This window comes from Coturnix japonica, chromosome 21, assembly GCF_001577835.2.
Source record: "Coturnix japonica isolate 7356 chromosome 21, Coturnix japonica 2.1, whole genome shotgun sequence".
NCBI lineage: Eukaryota > Metazoa > Chordata > Aves > Galliformes > Phasianidae > Coturnix > Coturnix japonica.
Window position 1 is genome coordinate 3171848 of NC_029536.1, and position 17340 is coordinate 3189187.

At 45.7% G+C, this 17340-nt stretch overlaps 3 protein-coding genes across 4 annotated transcripts; 2 read left to right on the top strand and 1 right to left on the bottom strand.

Moving 5' to 3' along the window:
- The first annotated feature begins 488 nt into the window (after window positions 1-488).
- PGD (phosphogluconate dehydrogenase) lies at window positions 489-8390 on the top strand. Its single transcript, XM_015882385.2, has 13 exons — window positions 489-623; window positions 959-1034; window positions 1458-1637; window positions 1773-1838; window positions 3014-3132; window positions 3842-3911; window positions 4246-4380; window positions 4539-4728; window positions 6257-6387; window positions 6482-6615; window positions 6911-7010; window positions 7404-7526; window positions 8106-8390. The coding sequence occupies exons 1-13, from the start codon at window positions 616-618 to the stop codon at window positions 8223-8225; spliced, it is 1452 nt and encodes a 483-aa protein (XP_015737871.1). The 5' UTR covers window positions 489-615; the 3' UTR covers window positions 8226-8390.
- Window positions 8391-8485: 95 nt separating this feature from the next.
- Window positions 8486-12209, top strand: LOC107323386 (centromere protein S). 2 transcript variants are annotated; one of them, XM_032448841.1, is made up of 5 exons: window positions 8486-8620; window positions 9648-9771; window positions 10100-10133; window positions 10829-10895; window positions 11601-12142. In XM_032448841.1, the coding sequence occupies exons 1-5, from the start codon at window positions 8606-8608 to the stop codon at window positions 11748-11750; spliced, it is 390 nt and encodes a 129-aa protein (XP_032304732.1). In that variant the 5' UTR covers window positions 8486-8605; the 3' UTR covers window positions 11751-12142. The 2 variants fall into 2 exon arrangements, with proteins under 2 accessions (XP_032304732.1, XP_015737874.1); XM_015882388.2 differs by lacking the exon at window positions 8486-8620 and adding an exon at window positions 9354-9488 and having other exon boundaries at window positions 11601-12209.
- Window positions 12210-13924: 1715 nt separating this feature from the next.
- Window positions 13925-17336, bottom strand: DFFA (DNA fragmentation factor subunit alpha). Its single transcript, XM_015882387.2, has 6 exons — window positions 17160-17336; window positions 16921-17082; window positions 16648-16778; window positions 16103-16292; window positions 15606-15760; window positions 13925-15206 (listed from the first exon to the last, which is right to left on the bottom strand). The coding sequence occupies exons 1-6, from the start codon at window positions 17254-17256 to the stop codon at window positions 15003-15005; spliced, it is 939 nt and encodes a 312-aa protein (XP_015737873.1). The 5' UTR covers window positions 17257-17336; the 3' UTR covers window positions 13925-15002.
- Window positions 17337-17340: the final 4 nt, after the last annotated feature.

The window sequence follows — 17340 nt, forward strand, 5'->3', positions numbered from 1 at the left end:
GGACAACAGGAGTGAGGGAACTGCAGCCACCTTGTGCTGAGCTGGGGCTGCATCCCCTCCTGTCCTCAGCTCTTCTGCCTCCTTTTCCCCTGTGGTGCTTGCGGCGCTGATGGCAGGCGGTATTTTGGCAATTAATGCCGTTTAATTAAAGGAGAGCGGAAACAAGAGCCGCTCAGCACCCAGCCGGCCCCGGGGTGGCTGTTGGCTGCCAACGTCTGTGGGTTCGTATGCGGGCGGGCGGCCGCCTGGAGCGCAATGTGCGGCCTCTGCTGCCCTGCTGCGGGTTTGGCTGCCGAGGAAACCTCTCCGTCTGCCGGCAGCGCTCGGCCGTGCCGCTCCTCAGCTGCCCCCGGGGGTTGGTGTTCCTGTGCTTCGGGGCCGTCCCGTCCCACATCCGCCCCTTTAATCGGCCGACCCGCTCTGCGCTGCGCTCCTCAGGCCTGAGCCGTGGCGCCATGGGCGGGAAGGCGGCGCTGGGCGGGACCGGCCAATGAGCGCGATCCGCCCCGCCCCGCGCCGTGCTGTGCTGTGCCGTGCTGCCAAGGGACGGAGCGGAGCGAGCAGCGACCGCAGTGAGAGCGACTGGGGGAGCTGAGAGCCGGCAGAGCCGCCGCCATGGCACAGTGAGTGCGGGCGGGGCTGGGGGTCTGCTCGGCTGCCTGCGGGGGTGGCCGTGCAGCCGGGATGCGGTGCCGGCCTCGGGGAGCGGCCCCACCGAGCGTTTGAGGCGGCTCCGGCAGCGCCCACGGCCTTACTCCACCTCCACAGGCCGCTCCGGGTGAGGGGGAGGCAGCGGGAGGGGAGCCGGGCGCTGTGTCGGCCCGCGGCCTCTGCCCGGGTTCTCGCCCCGAGCCGGTCCCGGAGCAGAACTGGAATAGCGCCCGGTGGGATGGAGGCGGGCACGGTGCGCCCCGGGTCGCTGCTGGTGCCTGACGCGTGTGGTTCTCCCCATTCCCAGAGCTGATATCGCGTTGATCGGACTGGCCGTGATGGGTCAGAACCTGATTCTGAACATGAACGATCACGGCTTTGTGGTGAGTGGAATAAAGCGTCGTGCACAAGGGCTGACTCAGTAGCTCCTAGGGCCGGAGCTTGGCGTTTTATTTTTCTTCTTGTGATGCCCTAATGAATGGCGTTTCCTCCTTTTAATCGTAACCCCAGCTGCCCTTTGCCCTGTTCCCAGAGAGATGCAGCCTGACGTGCCTGTACTCGGTCAGCTGCCTGGTGCCTTGGCTGTCTACAAGTGCATTTTCTCTTCAGTTTGCTTTGGGCTTGGCCATTAACAAAAGGCTCCCGAGGCTCTTGCAGTGACATGCTGCAGGGATCATCCCTGCTCAGCATCTTTGTGTGGAAGCGGGAGAACACGTTATGTTGAACCTTGTTTATGTAACCTGTAGCCTGAGCTCAAGTAACCTTTCAGCTGGCAGCTTTATTAACTTGTTTTCTTGCTCCTCCAGGTCTGTGCTTTTAACAGGACGGTTTCCAAAGTGGATGATTTTCTGGCTAATGAGGCCAAAGGAACCAAAGTGATCGGTGCTCACAGCCTGGAGGAGATGGTCTCGAAGCTAAAGAAGCCTCGTCGCATCATCTTGTTGGTGAAGGCTGGAAGCGCAGTGGATGACTTCATCGATAAATTAGTGAGGCAGATGTTCTTTCTAACTGTCACTTCTCTGTCTCTTGGGGAAGTTTCCTCTGGAAGATCTGAGTTGTTTGTCAGTATTGAATCTTTGAGTCCAGAGAAAAAGGCAAAATGCTGATTTATTTTTTTGTAGGTGCCGTTGTTGGAAGCTGGGGACATCATCATTGATGGTGGGAATTCTGAGTACAGAGACACCACGGTGAGCCCGATTCCTACCTAAAATGGATGGCTGAAATATGCTTCCCATGGTTCTTTCTCCTCTGATCATGGGAACAGTTAGTCAGTAAGATACCATCTTCCCTGGGGAAGGCCAGGCTGAATTCTCATTGTAGAACTGAATTACACAGTCTATTAAAAAGCAGTTTGGGTAGTAGTTAAAGACTGTTCTGTAAGTGTATCTTAAAGAAATTTCCCAGATCATCGAAGTTTATTTTTACTGATGCCTTATAAGATGTGGAAAGGTCTTAGAAAACATCTTGTTACGGTCTTAAGGAGCATTCAGGGAGATTAGAAGATCTGAGGACATTTATTGAACTGGTTGGGAACTGCCAGAGTTCTGAAATGCAGGTTCTGAAGTGGTGTGGACAATACTGCACTAGTTATTGTGTCTTATTATTGCCTCTGTCCTATGGGACTGCTGGGAAAATGCAATAAGACTGAATAGCTGCTTTGGCTGGCTTGGTAACCAAAGCAGGACAGCAGTGATTTGGTTCTTCAACCTTTGTTTCCTTTTTTTCTTTAAGGCCTATGTATGAGCAGGCTGTTCCTTAGTGTGTCTGGGATCACTGTGTTAAAAATGTTGCAAGTAATTCAGTGTTTCTGCACGTTGGAGGGGTATTGCTATCAGCTCTTCTGCTTTTGCATTCTTATCTTGGATAAGCAACTTGGGCAATCAGAGTGAAAAACAGGTCTTAACTGAGGTTTAGTACTTGGAGAGCTTGCAGCTCTGCTGATGAATCTCAGGCTGTTTCTCTCCTTCTCTAAGGGAATTAATTTCCCATATGGTTATCCATGATTGCACCTTTGCTTCATAATGAAGTCAGCAACTTGGGCTTATTCTGCCTCCCTCGTATCTCAGCACACAGCATGTGTCACCTGGCACTTAATCCGGAGGTGTTTCCAGTCTCAGTACTGCGCTTTTCTACCTGTTGGTTATGAGGAATTTGTTCTCTTGGCATGACTATTATATGAGGATCTGTGTCAGAGCAGCACTGAGTTTCCTAATGTTCACTTCTGAGTGCACACAAGCACTGTCTGAAGTTGTTTGACTGCATGTCTAAAGCAGGGTTGAAAGCCTGTTTTCAGGTCTGGTTTACTAACCTTTGTAAGGCTTTGCTATTAAAAGATGTAAACGACTTTTTGTTGTTGTTCCAGAGACGCTGTAAGGATCTGCGGCAAAAAGGCCTCTTATTTGTTGGGAGTGGTGTTAGTGGTGGAGAGGAGGGGGCCAGGTATGGCCCTTCACTCATGCCAGGAGGATCCAAAGAAGCCTGGTAAGTGTGAGCTGGGGGAGTCTTCAGACCGGTCTGCAGCAATCGTTCAGTTCACATTGAGAGCTGGAGGAAGGAAGGAGGAGGGGTGTGGGTGTGGAGAGAACAAGATCTGTTGCCATCTTACTTCCTCAAGGTTTGATATTTCTCAACGTAGCTGCAGTCACCAGACAGTGCTGCATTTTTTATAGCAAGAATAACGAAGTCAGGTTTTTCTTTCTGGAATTCACAGGCAGAGAAAGCTGGAGGGAGAAACATATGGGAGGCAGAAAGTATTTCTTTTTGAATTAAAGCAAAATTCCTGTGTGTTGATTATGAAGCTGTGGATCATGCTGGATTCTTGTAACTATTGAACAGAACATGACTGCTTCAGCTCTGCCACTGATGCTCTTGGAGTATGAGCCTATATCATAGCCCAACTTAGTTTCCCCATCCATAAAATGGAGAAAGTAATATTTGAACACCTTCAGGCCCGTTAAGTCTGCTCAGTACTTTTAAATGTATGACGTGCTCTTTCCCCTTTTCTTGCAAACAGTCTTGAGTTCTGGGAAAAACATGCTCTATTTTGTGGCACTGCTGTGTGATGTGTTGTCAGCCCGCCTGCATGTCCTCGTCCCATTCCTACAGAAGGATGCATCATACAGATGGAATTTTCTCTTGTGGTGGTCGTCCCCTCTTCTTGCCTGCTGAGCCCTGTTATTTCTATCCACAGGCCACATATCAAGACCATATTTCAAAGCATTGCTGCTAAAGTGGGATCTGGGGAACCTTGTTGTGACTGGGTAAATATTAATTTGATACTGCCCTTAGCCTGTGTAGGTAGCTCCTGTGTGAATTGCTGTCAAAGCTACCCACGTTGCTGTGTGGGTTTTCTGGCTGCCTGCCTTCAGTTCAGATTGACCAACTCTGAGATGTTACCCAATTCAATGGGAGAAAAGTGTTTTATGGCTGGGTCGGGTGGTGGGGAAGACAAGCAGATCTGTGGTTACCCTGGCAGTGTTCTCTGTTAGGACTGGGCTTGTGAAGCTTTATTAGAAGGAATCCATAGGTAGGTATTCAATACTGAAAATGGTGACAGCACTATTACTGATTTTTCCTTTTTGTATTTCATGACAGGTAGGAGAGGAGGGTGCTGGGCACTTTGTGAAGATGGTGCACAATGGGATTGAATATGGAGACATGCAGTTGATCTGTGAGGCCTATCACCTGATGAAAGATGTTGTGGGCATGGACCACGATGAGATGGCACAGGTGATTTGCGGTGTTTTAGTGTCTTCCCTTCCTGAGCCGTGCTGGCTGGCTGCACATGATAGAGGCAGCTGGGCTTGGTTAAAGCTGCTGTATGTGTGTCAGCTTCATTTTTCTGACTTGCGTGCATCTATCTGCATGTATTTTCTCTCCTCTTTCAGGTATTTGAGGAATGGAATAAGACTGAACTGGACTCTTTCCTGATTGAGATCACAGCCAATATTCTCAAATTCAAAGATAAGGATGGCAAATACCTCCTCCCAAAGATCAGGGACAGTGCAGGACAAAAAGGCACGGGGAAGTGGACAGCAATTTCTGCGCTGGAATACGGAGTCCCTGTCACTCTCATAGGTAAATGGCTCTTTGATTGAGCCTTGTCTTTCCTAAAAGATACAAGAATGTCCCTGCTGCCATTCAGCCCTAACGCTGTGGTATCTGCGCTTCTCTCCAGCCTGGCTCAGCCTTGTGACACAGGAGTTGTAATGTGTTTGCAACCCTTTTGGAATAATCTCTTATCCACAGGGCTGAGGTAGGCTTTCCCTTTGAGTAAATTAGATGACTCAGTAGTTTCTTTGCTCTCAGGTTGGCTTTATTTTTCTTCCTTTCTCCCTTCTTTTTCTGTTGCCTGAACGTTCAAGTGGTGTTTCCTTGGAAGATAAACTGTATTCAGTATTCTCAGAAGAGGAACTGGAGCTGGGAGAGAAATGTGGTTGCATTGCAACAATGTATTTTTACAAAGCAAGCTTTGTAAATGTTTTTAGTGTTCTGCCACAGTTAAGGACTGTCTTGTAGCATTGAAAAACAGTTTCTCACTTGCACTGTTGCGAAGTTCCTCGGTTTAGCGTTTGTGCAAAGACTGAGGGTGGGGAAGACACTCCCTGGTTAGTCCTGCCCAGTGCCCGGGTGCACTGTTGGGTAATGATCAGTGGATAAGGAAGTACACGCAACAGTCCTCCTGCAAACATGGCCATTCTTAGGGCAGTTTCTGTGTGACTATTGCATAAGCATGACTTGCAGTCTTCTTGTGAAGGCAGAGTCATGCTACCTCTGCTTTTTCCCAGTGCCTTCCCATTCTTCCTTTTCCTCCTAGGCCATAGAAGGAAGTTTTTGCAGAAATTGAGAAGAGTGTGTTCTGATTTTGACGCAGTCTGTTAATCCTACAGCAGGGAGGATCCAGCGTCCCGTACAAATGGGATTCATTCTTCTGGTGTTTTCACAGCTGTTTTTAAGGAGGAAGAAGAGTTCAATATGAAAGCTTTCTTTTTCTTTTATATCACTTTTATCCTTTTTAATTGCTTTCCCCTTATCAGACTCCGGAAAGAAAACTATTTTTATTTTTATTCTCATTTAACTGCGCTATTTTCAATTGCAAACAATTACAGCGTAAAGCAGCATGATTAGAAACAGACTGAGCCAGATCAGGAGGTTGGCATTCAGGTTTACTCCTTAGGAGCTGTAGACTCGCCTTGGCTCTCCCCTTAACCCTGGAGATGATGTTCACTAATCTGCTTAGTGGTGTTATTAAACCATCCAGTGGGCTTCTGAAAACTGATGTTGTGGAGCCTGCTGGATTTATTGAGTTTATTTTCTCATATAAGTTGACTTCTTTGTTCAAATCTGCTGATTTCATTTTAGACGTGTTTTCTGGGAGTTTTCTTTGTTCATTTCAAAGCTGTGTTGGCCAGTATTTACCCAGTGGCTGTGCTGGCTGACTGATCCCTCATAACACAGCTGAAACAGTTTGTACACTTCTTTCCACGTGGCTCTGTTTCACTGTGAGCTGTGGCTCATCATTCAGTGGCAGTCACTATGTAATAGGACATTACTTAGACCTTAGAGGTGGTACTGATCTTAGTAATCTGTTCTTTCCTACCCAAAGGTGAGGCTGTGTTTGCACGGTGCCTGTCGTCCCTCAAGGAGGAGAGAGTGCAGGCCAGTAAGCTGCTGAATGGGCCTAAATTGACTCAATTTAGTGGGAACAAGAAGGCATTTCTTGAGGACGTACGCAAGGTGAGATATCATGTTTGCCAGAGCTGCTGATCAGAACAAGTTGTGGATGCTGTAAACTTTGCGGGATTCACTTCTATTATTTTGTTTGTTTTAGGCCCTGTATGCTTCCAAGATTATCTCCTATGCTCAAGGCTTCATGCTGCTGAGACAAGCAGCCAAAGAATTTGGCTGGACACTGAATTATGGTGGCATTGCACTGATGTGGAGGGGAGGCTGCATCATCAGAAGGTAATTGAGATGAAGAGATGATGTAGTTGCTGAGGGGTGAAGAGGAGGCAATTTACTTCATGCAGTGCTAGACTGAGAAGCCTAGAGATAAGAAAATCTATGGAGTTCATCTGTTGGTGGGGTTCTGGGAGTCTGTTTAGTTGGCATTAGACATCACAGACGACACCAGTTTTCTGGTGGCTTACCCACCACAGATTGGCATAGGCTGAATCAAGTCTTGGTGCTGTACTTTGTGATTCCAGTCCATTGTAGAAAGGTACACAGTTTGATTTCTGGCTTGTATGTGTTCTCTTAGTGTGTTCCTGGGGAAAATCAAAGACGCTTTTGATCGAAACCCTGAACTTCAGAATTTGCTGTTGGATGATTTCTTTAAGACAGCTGTAGAAAAATGCCAGGTGAGTTTCCAAGGAAGGAAAAACAGAGTTTTTTGACATGCCAACACTGGTTACCTGTCCTTCGAAATACCTACAAATGCTGCTTGTCTCTATTTCATCAAAAAGCTGAAAAGTGGAAGGGCTAAATGAAGAAAAAGGGATTTGCAGAAATGAAGAAAAAGGTTTTAGGCAGAACTAAAAACAGATTGTCTGGCCAGCAAAAAAAAAAAAGGCTTATCATTAATAACTCCTTTTATTGAAGCTGTTATTTTGGATTAACCTTTTTGTGTTAAATCAGGAATGTACCGCTCAGATTTTGTATAGTGTGAAATTGCACACGGTGTTACAGTGGAATGGTGGATGCGCTCACACACACATTTCCCTCTTTCTTTTTTTCCTCCCCCTCTGCCCCAGGACTCCTGGCGACATGTAATCAGTACTGGAGTCCAGCGTGGCATTCCTATGCCCTGCTTCACCACAGCACTTTCATTTTATGATGGATACAGACATGAAGTGCTGCCAGCTAACCTGATCCAGGTGGGTGCCTGAAATAGTGTGGTAGATCTTCTATCTACTGAAATATCATCATGTTATTATTTAATGGCTGATCTAAGGGTCGTGATGGCAGTGGTCACTCCACCACTGTAAATAATACAGGCATTGATTGCCTAATAAACTTTAAAACCTGAAATTCAAGCCAATAAGATGCTATGAGATATCAAGCCATAGAATGCAAGGGGCAGTGGTATGACAGTGCCCGGTGTGTGTTAGGGTTCTGTCTCCATACAAGGGGTAATGGTGTTTTTGGATCAGAGTGTTTTGTTTGAAAAACAAGCAAACATATCTTTAGAGTTCTGGCTGTATGTACGTCTTTCAGGTTTGTACATGTCAGAAAGAATACAGTTGTCTTTCTGTGAAACTGCTGATTAATAGATTTTAATAGAAGTTTTGTTGTAGGCTTGCCTAATAATGATGCAATAGTGTTGAATGTCGTACCAGAGTCAGATTTCATTTCTTAAATCCATATGCTCATGTCTCAGTGTGAGCCATCTGCAGTACTCGTATGACTGTCATGCTCATGTGTCTTTGTTTTGTGTGTGTGTGTTCTTATTCTAGGCTCAGCGTGATTACTTTGGTGCACATACATATGAGTTATTATCGAAGCCGGGTGTATTTATCCATACTAACTGGACAGGCCATGGAGGAAATGTGTCCTCTTCTGCCTACAATGTCTAATGGAAATATTCCCTCTTGAAGCTGAGATACTTCAGATCTCAGACATTCCTCTGTGAACGCCCCTTTTTACTGTACTGTGTTAGAACTTGCATTTGCACACTTTTGTAATAACTTGTGGATATATTTCACCTATATAAGAATGCTAAATAAACCTGCTTGGACGTATGTTGAGATTTTAGTTTATTTTCCTTAGCTGCTGGCCAAAAAATGGCTGGAATATCTTTGAGCAGGATTGTAATGTACTAACACTTAATGCATTTCAATGTGCTAATATATTTATTGTATTATAGTGCATAAACTCATAGAATCAAGATAGAGAAGCCTTCATTTCAGTAATTGCTAAAGTGGAGAGTGGCAGACAGTCAGCACAGTAACGCTGCATGAGATCCAAGGAGGTAAAAGAGTTTTTCTTCTTGTTGGTTGGCAGCAGGCAGCAGCTGGGTTCTTTAGATTGATTTCTGGGTATTGAGCTGCATGGGGTCCTGCACATTCTGAACTGCTTCTTGTGAAAGGATGAAGGGTGGGATGGGGAGCTTTGATACGGATTAGAGGTGTCAGGACAGGTCTGGCTGTCAGCAGTGGTTCTCTGTGCAGCTGCAGTTCCCCATTGATACTTCCTAGCCATGTTGTGCCTCCTCCTGCCCCAGGCAAGTGAAATAACCTGCAGTAACATGCAAGATTGGCTCAGTTTTTCCTCTAATCCCATCATTTTAAGGACTGTTGAAAATTCACCTGGGTACTTGCACCTTTGTTCCGCAGAAGCTGTCATGCATTATGTTTGAAGCTGTGAACTGATGGATTAATTTTGTGTTCCCTTTAGCAAGCTCAGCAACTGAGTGTCAGTGTGATTAACAAGGGATTGCTTATGATTTAAAGCAACTTTTTGCAGCTTATACTGTGAGATCTCGGGGTTCTCTGTAACACCAGTGTGCTATTGCAGGCACTGGCACCTGAAGTGCTGTGGGAGTTGAAGCAGTTGCTGTTGAGGTGCTTTATGTTAAAATTCCCTGTGGTGAGCTGTAGGAACGGCTCTGCCCGGCCTTACAGCGGAACTCGGTGTACACAGAGGTGTTTTGGGGCGGAACGTGGTGTTTCCGCCTGTCCGTTCTAGTGACCATTATAAACCCATCGCGGTCCAGCTGAGGGAGAGAGGCGGGGCCCAACATGGCGGCTGCGCGGCCCCGCCTCAGCGCTGGGCGGGAAACTTCGTGCCGGCGGGTGATGGAGGCGGCGGGCGGCGAGCAGCGGGAGCTGCTCATACAGGTGCGGTGGGGCCGCCCCTTGTCCTTCGGGTCCCCCCTTGTCCTTCGGGTCCCCCGCTTCTACCCGGGATGGGGCCCGGCTGGGACAAGATGGAGCCGGGGCGGGGGGCGGTGTGTGGGTGAGGCGCTGCGGGCTGAGCTGTGCGGGGCCTTCTTGCAGAGGCTGCGGGCCGCGGTGCACTACACGACGGGCTGCCTGTGCCAGGACGTCGCTGAGGACAAGGGCGTGGTGTTCAGCAAGCAGACCATCGCTGCCATATCCGAGATCACCTTCAGGCAGTGCGGTACGTCCCAACGGCAGCTGCTGGGGATGGGGTGCGCTAAGAGAAAGAGCCCCGGGTTGTTGCCATCAGTGATGTAGAGCTTGTGTCCTGACTTTAAAACTACAAGAAACAGCCACTCTGTTTTTCCTACCTCGAAAAAGCACTCAAATGTACACAAAGTACTCGTGGCCCATCTGCCTGTGCAGCAGTGGTATGTGAGAACAAGCTGTGCTCACTTGTAACTTAATTTGACGGTTTGCCGTTGCACTTTTGTATTACTGCATCCCATACCCCTAACAAATCAGAGGCAGCATTCTAAAACACAACATGTCTCTCTTTTTTTCTCCAGAAAACTTTGCAAGAGACCTCGAGATGTTTGCCAGGTATGTTGCAGGACATGTTTTTAGTTAGCCCAGATCACAGAATATCCTGCAGTGGAAGGGGACCTTAAGGATCATCCATCCAGCTCCTGTCTCCATCAGACCACCCAAACATCAGGCAATACATCTGATTTTAATTGCATAATCTTTAAAATTCATCCTGCCTTTCTTTTTTAAGGTTTTAAAGAGTTCTCTTAGGTGATTAAATAGTTACTGTGTAATTAAGAAATAGGTATGCTGCTATAGGTTTTTCCTCATCTTGGAAGTCCATGTATGCGGTATGAATGATTGTTTAGATTAATGACTGCATGTAATTGTTGGTTGTGTTGATGTATAGCGGTGCTGGTTGGTTTGGGAGTGACAGATGCTTGCTAGCATACCTGTGGTTCAGCTGGTTGCTCCAAGGAGGTGAGGGAATGTTTAAGAAGTCTGTCTGAGTGAAAACAGACTCAGTAACACACTGGGAAGTCAGAGTGAGCGGCAGTGCCTGATGTTCTGGTTATTGAATGCTACTGCTTGTACATATGTATGTTTTGATGTACACATATGTGACTACAACACACAAAATCCTCTTTACAAAAGTTGGGTATCATTGGTTTGCTGGGTCCCTATTAGGCCCCATTAGTTAAATGTTCTGCATGACTTTTTACGACTGGAGTTGGCAAACACATCAAGAAGTGTTTCCATATTATCTGCAGGCATGCGAAGCGAAGCACAATCACTTCAGAAGACGTGAAGCTTCTGGCTAGAAGGAGCAGTTCTTTGGTGAGATTCACCATATCTTCTGTCTCACAACTTTCTTATAACTGCTGGTTAATTCCTAAGAGCATCTGAGTGAAGGCGTTAAATGTTGAAGTAACTATTGTCTAAGCAATCTAACTGGTTTATAGATGATGGATGGGCATGTTCCCATGATTTGTTTTAATTGTCATCACATTTTTCTTCATGATATTATGCCTCACTGTGGGCATCTGACTGCAATTTAAGCAACAATGCTCTGGTTGCAGCAGAGCTTTTGAGGTTCCAAATGTAAAAATACAATATGCAAGCACTATTCTTTTCCTGATGTATTCCTTTATTTTAGCCTAAGGTCAGGAACAGTTTGCATCCACATCAATGTTCTGGGTCTCCTAGTATGATAAATATAGGGATGATTCACTTCACTGTATTCTCCTACATGCTGGCCTATAGGAGGAGGCTTATCTTTGCTTTTCAAAGACTTTACAATATAAATAAATGCTGCTTTTAAAAATAGAACTGTGGATGAATATACCTCTTTTGAAGGCTACTTTGAATGCTAATTTTCATTTTATGCATTTTTTCCCCCTTCTGTGCGATTTAAACTATACAACAAGAACTCAGTGTGAAAGGACATAATAAAAGCTGGAGCAGAATTTTTTGTTCTTAATAATTGTGCACTGTTTATGTCTATGTTCTTCATTAGGCCACTGATTAGTTTATTTTTCTCAGCTTAAGTACATCACACAGAAGAGTGAAGAGCTTGCATCGAGTAACATGGAACAAAAGGAGAAGAAGAAGAAGTCCAGTGCAGCTAAGGGAAGGAGAATTGAGGAAAGCGAAACACCTGTGACTGAAAGTGAAGATTCCAACATGGCCTGATTTACCTTTCAAGTAACTTCTCAGGTCATTTTCCCTTACTATCCTAGAAGACCAAGGTGAGCCTGCCAGCCATTGCTCTTGCAGGTCAGCAAGCTTGATGAATCTGTAGTTTTATTATGTAAATGTGCTTAGTTACATTTTCTTGTTCCAAAACTGAAAGGTCTGTCAGATTTCAACAAAGTTTACAGCCAAAATGCCTTAAATTGTTCACTAAACTAAAATCTTACTGTTATTAAGAAGAAACACCTTTATAATAATTTAATTTCTCTGATAATTGACTTCTTCCTCACTTCTGATAGATTTATTTAGATATTATAAACATTTTCCTTTTTAGTAGCCGTATCTCTTGTTGTCTTGGCAATTAAAGCCTATTCTGTGTTATTTTTCTCCTGTGATCTTGCCGATGTACAGTAATCACCTTCAAGAAGTTGTGACACTTTCTAAACGTTGTGGAATGCAGCCTTCCCTAGTGGTGGTCCGAAGTCACTATTGCCCTCTGCTGGTCTGACACAGGCTTACCAGATGCTGACTAAGCATGAATTCCTCCTACCTTCAGATCTGTTGTCCTTGGCTAAAATCTGTCACTTCTGACCAAACCCGTGTGCACGTTACACTGCTGGTATATGGGAGCTGCTGGCTGAAAGCTGCATACTGAAAAGTTTTTACATCAAATAATCACAAAACGGGAGATCTGGCAGCAGCATTTTGTTTTCACTGATAGGGAATTCTAGCTCTGAGCTGACATTGAGAATATAATGATCAAAAGTTGTATAATAAAGTCTACCCTAAAAAAAAAAGAAAGCCAATTTATAAGGATAATTGAACTGTTACATTTAAAAATGCCATTGAGATATTTTAGTTTTCAGCTTTGATTGATTGCACTGTTGAAATAGATCCAAGAAGCAGTACATAAACTTGACCATTAAAAGATGATTTTTCATAGAAATTAGGGGATAAGATACAGCACCGAAGTCTGTTAACCTATTAGCTAATTGCTTCTCGTTTTTCACTGAGATGCTTGAAGAATGTTGACTATAAAAGAGCTTTAAAGAGAGTCAAGTACTAAGTATGTGCTCTTTGCAGATAACTCAAATTACTCCTGAAAGCTCAGCTCCTGTAGCTCCCATCAGCTTATAAAAGTCTGATGATTTTGTTAGCCTAACAGAACAGTTAAGAAAAAAAGTATCTGTTTAAATGATACTGTGCTAAGCCTAGTTGATAATTCAGTTCTGAAGTTTAAGAGCTGCAGTATAGAATAACTTGTAGGCATCTAAGCTCTAACCTTGGTAACGGAAAAGAGGAAAGAGCAGCAGTGAAAGCCTCTGTTTGTTTTCTTAAAGCTAGATTTGAAGGACCATCACTGCCTTCTACAAGAAGCATCAGCATAATCTCTGTGACTTCCATCTCAGAGTGTGCCTGAAGTAGGTGAGTTCAATATTCCTAATACATGCAGGATGTCAGTAATTCTGCTGCCTGTCATTTTAGGTGTAGGTGGAAGAGCTCCAGGTAAAAGCACCTTTCCCCCTGTACAGAATGAGCAGTAGGATTTCCATTGCTAAGCTGAGCTACAGAAAAGTATTGCAGCCTTGAGTAAGATTGATAAAGTAGTTGATAACAGGAAAAATGTTCATCACAAGCACAGACATGAGCTCACGGAAAAAGCCTGCTGACAGCTGATGCCCAGTGCACTCAGTTTCAATTGGTAGCCAGTGTAATGAGCTCTGAGTGTAATTGAGCGTGCTTCAAAAATTGTTTATGGACAGCCATATATGCTCTTTCATAAAGGCTTGAACATAAAAGGACTGTAATAAGTAGCTATTAAAAACAGCAGGAAATTCTCTTACCTGCTGTGGCCTGCAATGTTACAAGCCAGAAGTATATACTGTAAGAAGCAATTGTATGCCCTGGCACAACAGGCTTCAAGAGTGACTGCAAGCTTCCCTCCAATTCCAGTCAAACCTCAGTGGGTACCTGCCCTGAGGCACTGAATGGGCAAGGATGCGTATTAGTTACACAGGCTGTCTAACTTTGTATGTGCCATAATTCAGCTCAAATTTACATACAGTGGTTCATCTGAATGCCTGCTGTAGCAGTACGTAGCAGAAGGCAGCCTGCACCATTTAAAGCTATGTCCAGTCAGTGGGTTTTGTGTGGTAACAGAAAACACTGACAGCTACAAAAACGTTAGGCTTTATCTTGCCTTTCTGATTACTTCATGTCCATCTCCCACAAGAGCTCTGGTGCAATGTTCACGCTGGTGTAAATGCACCCTAAACCAACAACATTTTAAAATGAGTAAAATAGGGAATAATCCTGTTAAGTTCTTCCTCAGTCCTTAACATAATACTGTATTTACTGGCACATTCTTTAATCACAGCAGCCACGTCAAAATTAATTCCACATTTTAGTAAAAAAGTTTTAAAGACATAAGAATTCATTCAATTTAAACATAAGCAGGTTAATACAGAGGTGTCATGATGATATACCAATATTAGAATGCACACAGGACAAATGCAAGTCTTCTGCCCCACAGCCATTCAGAGCAAGCCTTTCCACTTTTGTTGTTGTACAAATTAGTGCTTGCACTACACTGAAAGATGCAGGAGTTTTTTACATAAAAAAAAACCAAAACAACCAACCCATAACCACAACAAAAACACAGAAGAGGTTTTGATTTTACTTTAACTGGTAGGATTAGCATGAGAATTCCAAGTGCCTACATACCAGGCTGGAGATGAAAGGAAGCGGCTGAAAAAATGGCACAATGATAATATCACAATAAATCCCTCAACCCCCCCCTAAAAACTGTTCAGTGAGCAATGATCAAAATGCCTGATTCCTGTTCATTAACGATGTAGGTAATTTTCATCCTTTCTGCTGTAGATGGTGGGAAGGTGAACAAACTGTCCAAGGCTTCACAGCCAGATCAGCACCATCAGATGGAATTTTCTGGCTCCCAATGAGCTATTCAGAGCTGAACTCTTACACGCTGTGTTTAGCAATACCATTGTTCTAGTACTCTGCAAAAAGTCCACATCCCTTTGGTTACACATGATTTGAATCAGCACAAGTATTTATGCCTCAGGACAATGTCCAAATCTTAGTTTTCTGCAGCCAGACCACAGTATGACCAGCAAACTATGGCTCCCAGGACATACCTTATTTCTGTTGGTTCTAATTAAAAAAACAACCACAAAAAATGCAACCCACAACTACTTGCATTTCCCTGACACTTGAGGCAGAGCTATAGTCTTATTTCCTGCGTTTTGAACTGAGCCCATCTCCACAGGGCAGCGCTTTCTTGCCCCTCGATGTGCTCCTCAGGGAGTGCAAAGTCTGCACTTGCTGTAGACGCTTGGAGAGCTCCTGATCACAAGCTTGTTGTACAGCTTCGGCTTTCTGCTTGTCCCAGCTTAAAGCTGCAGCCAGGGCTTGAGTGTCTTCCTTCACCACCAGCTGTAAGAGAAAGATTTGTAGCAGTGCTGCCCACTGATGCTCTACCACCACAACCGCCTGCCCGCACGCACCAAGAACAGGAGTAATGAGACACCTCTTTAATGCTAATTTGGTGTTGAAGATGTTTCCAGCCTGCAGCTTGTATCTCCTAAGCGAATTTATTTTTCTTTATATCCTACCAGTACTTAGAGCTTGAAGCTCTACGTTCCAACTAACGGAAAACAGTTCCCTAGCTTCTGCAGCACAGAAAAGCGAGATTAATAATTTCATATCATCAGAACACTTTGTCATGGCTAGTTTACCCAGACTTTCCTTTTCATGCCACAGAAGCTTCAGCTCTCAACCCTTTATCCAGACAGGAGAGATGTGCCAGAACATGGTTGTATGATCCTCACCCACCTCTAGAGTCTGACTGTCTAAGCAGAGCTCTGGGGCAGGTTTCTCTTTCAGAACAGCACAGATCTGGACACTGAGGGCTGTTGTGGCTGAAGTCCCTGCACTGCTGGTACCTGTGTCGACCACATCCATCTCCTTTCTTGGTACGCTCTCAGACTCTGAAAAGCAGAAGAATCATTACAGCCACACACACAGGACGGGAAGCATAGCCCAGACTGCGCTGTTCTTTTTAAGATTAGATACTCAGTCTCTAACTTAGGAAACCCATAGTATTAAGGATGACTACACTACGTAAGCTTTGCCCCCATATTCTACTTTCAGGCACTGTAAGCAGTGAAAGGACTCCTCCCACTCAGGGTATTCTTCCACTACACCAGCTATTCAATCACCCATGTTAATAGCAAGTGACTCACTCCAATCCTTCCCCCACTTATCTGTCCCACTCAACTCTTTCAGGCTTCTCTGAGAAGCTCCTTCTTCAATATCCTCACGTTCCCTACCTGCTACTTTGCTTAAGACGCTGTCTTCATTTTTCAAGGCCTCTAAGTAGAGTTCCAGGAGCTGCTTTGACTGACGTTCCTCTTCTCGTCTGTCCAGCACCTGCTGCAGGGTGTCCTGCAGTACCTGGGTTTTGGTTTGACTTTGGGCAAGTTCCTCTGCCAGATCTGAACGTGGTATGTCAATCAGCACCTTCAAACGATAGGAGTGTTCCTGTTCTATGGACTGAGTGATGAGCAATTCCATCACACTGATTACAGCACAAACGACAAGCCTGAATGACGGAGCCTCAAGGCTGGCACTTGAGAATCTGCATGTTTCAGGAAGGCAAGAAGGGGCAGAGGCACAAAGACATGATGTGAGGGACAGTCAGTGGTTTAGAGCATCTTCCTCAGACGCTGGTGCTGTCAGTGGAACAAGGAATCCCCCTCAAGGAGAATTTTCACGTTAGCACCACAGCCAAAGAAACAAGAGCTGAATTAAGTGATCCAATTTATGCCATCCTTTGCAATGGATGGATGAGCCTGGTGTCCCCCACCCCCCGTACCTGCAGGTCTCCTTCAGACATCAGGATGATGTTGGACAGGTCTCCCTTCAGCTGCCGTGCCAGCTGCCTCCACCTCTCTGCCCCGCTGTCCACTTCATCCGCAGGCTGTGATAGCCAGCCCGATCTGCCGCCTGCCACATCACATCAGCAGCCAAAAGATGAAAACACAAAGCTATCGAGATCGGGACGACAGCCGTTACCCATTTAAAGCTATTTAACGCTGCTTTTCTATGCCCTTTGCCTCCTTTCCGAGGTCCCTAGCCCCGCTCGTACCTGCGCTCGTCCCGCACCACCTCTCTCCTTTGCCCAGCGCCACGAAGGCGGTGTTTGCGGGCAGGCACATGAAATAATCCTCGTCGTCCACGATGGTTCCATCCTCCGCCAGCACCAAGGTGACGGGCCGCCCGTCCTCGCCGATACCCAGAGCTCGTCCAGCTGCGCGCAGAGAAACGTTTAATGCCGTTCTGACCCCGTGCTGTATGAGCGGGCCGTGCCCGTGCAGCGCCGCTCACCCTTATCGCGCAGCTCCCGCAGGCAGGACGCTGCCAGCCCGTGCTGCTCGCTGCCGTCTCCCCGCCGCACCACGCACGGCTTCAGCCGCCCCGCCATGGCCGCGATGGGCCGCGTAGTTCCGCAGCCGCCTTAAAGGGACACGAGCTCCGTGCGGCAGAGCATCGCGTTGTGCTGTATCGG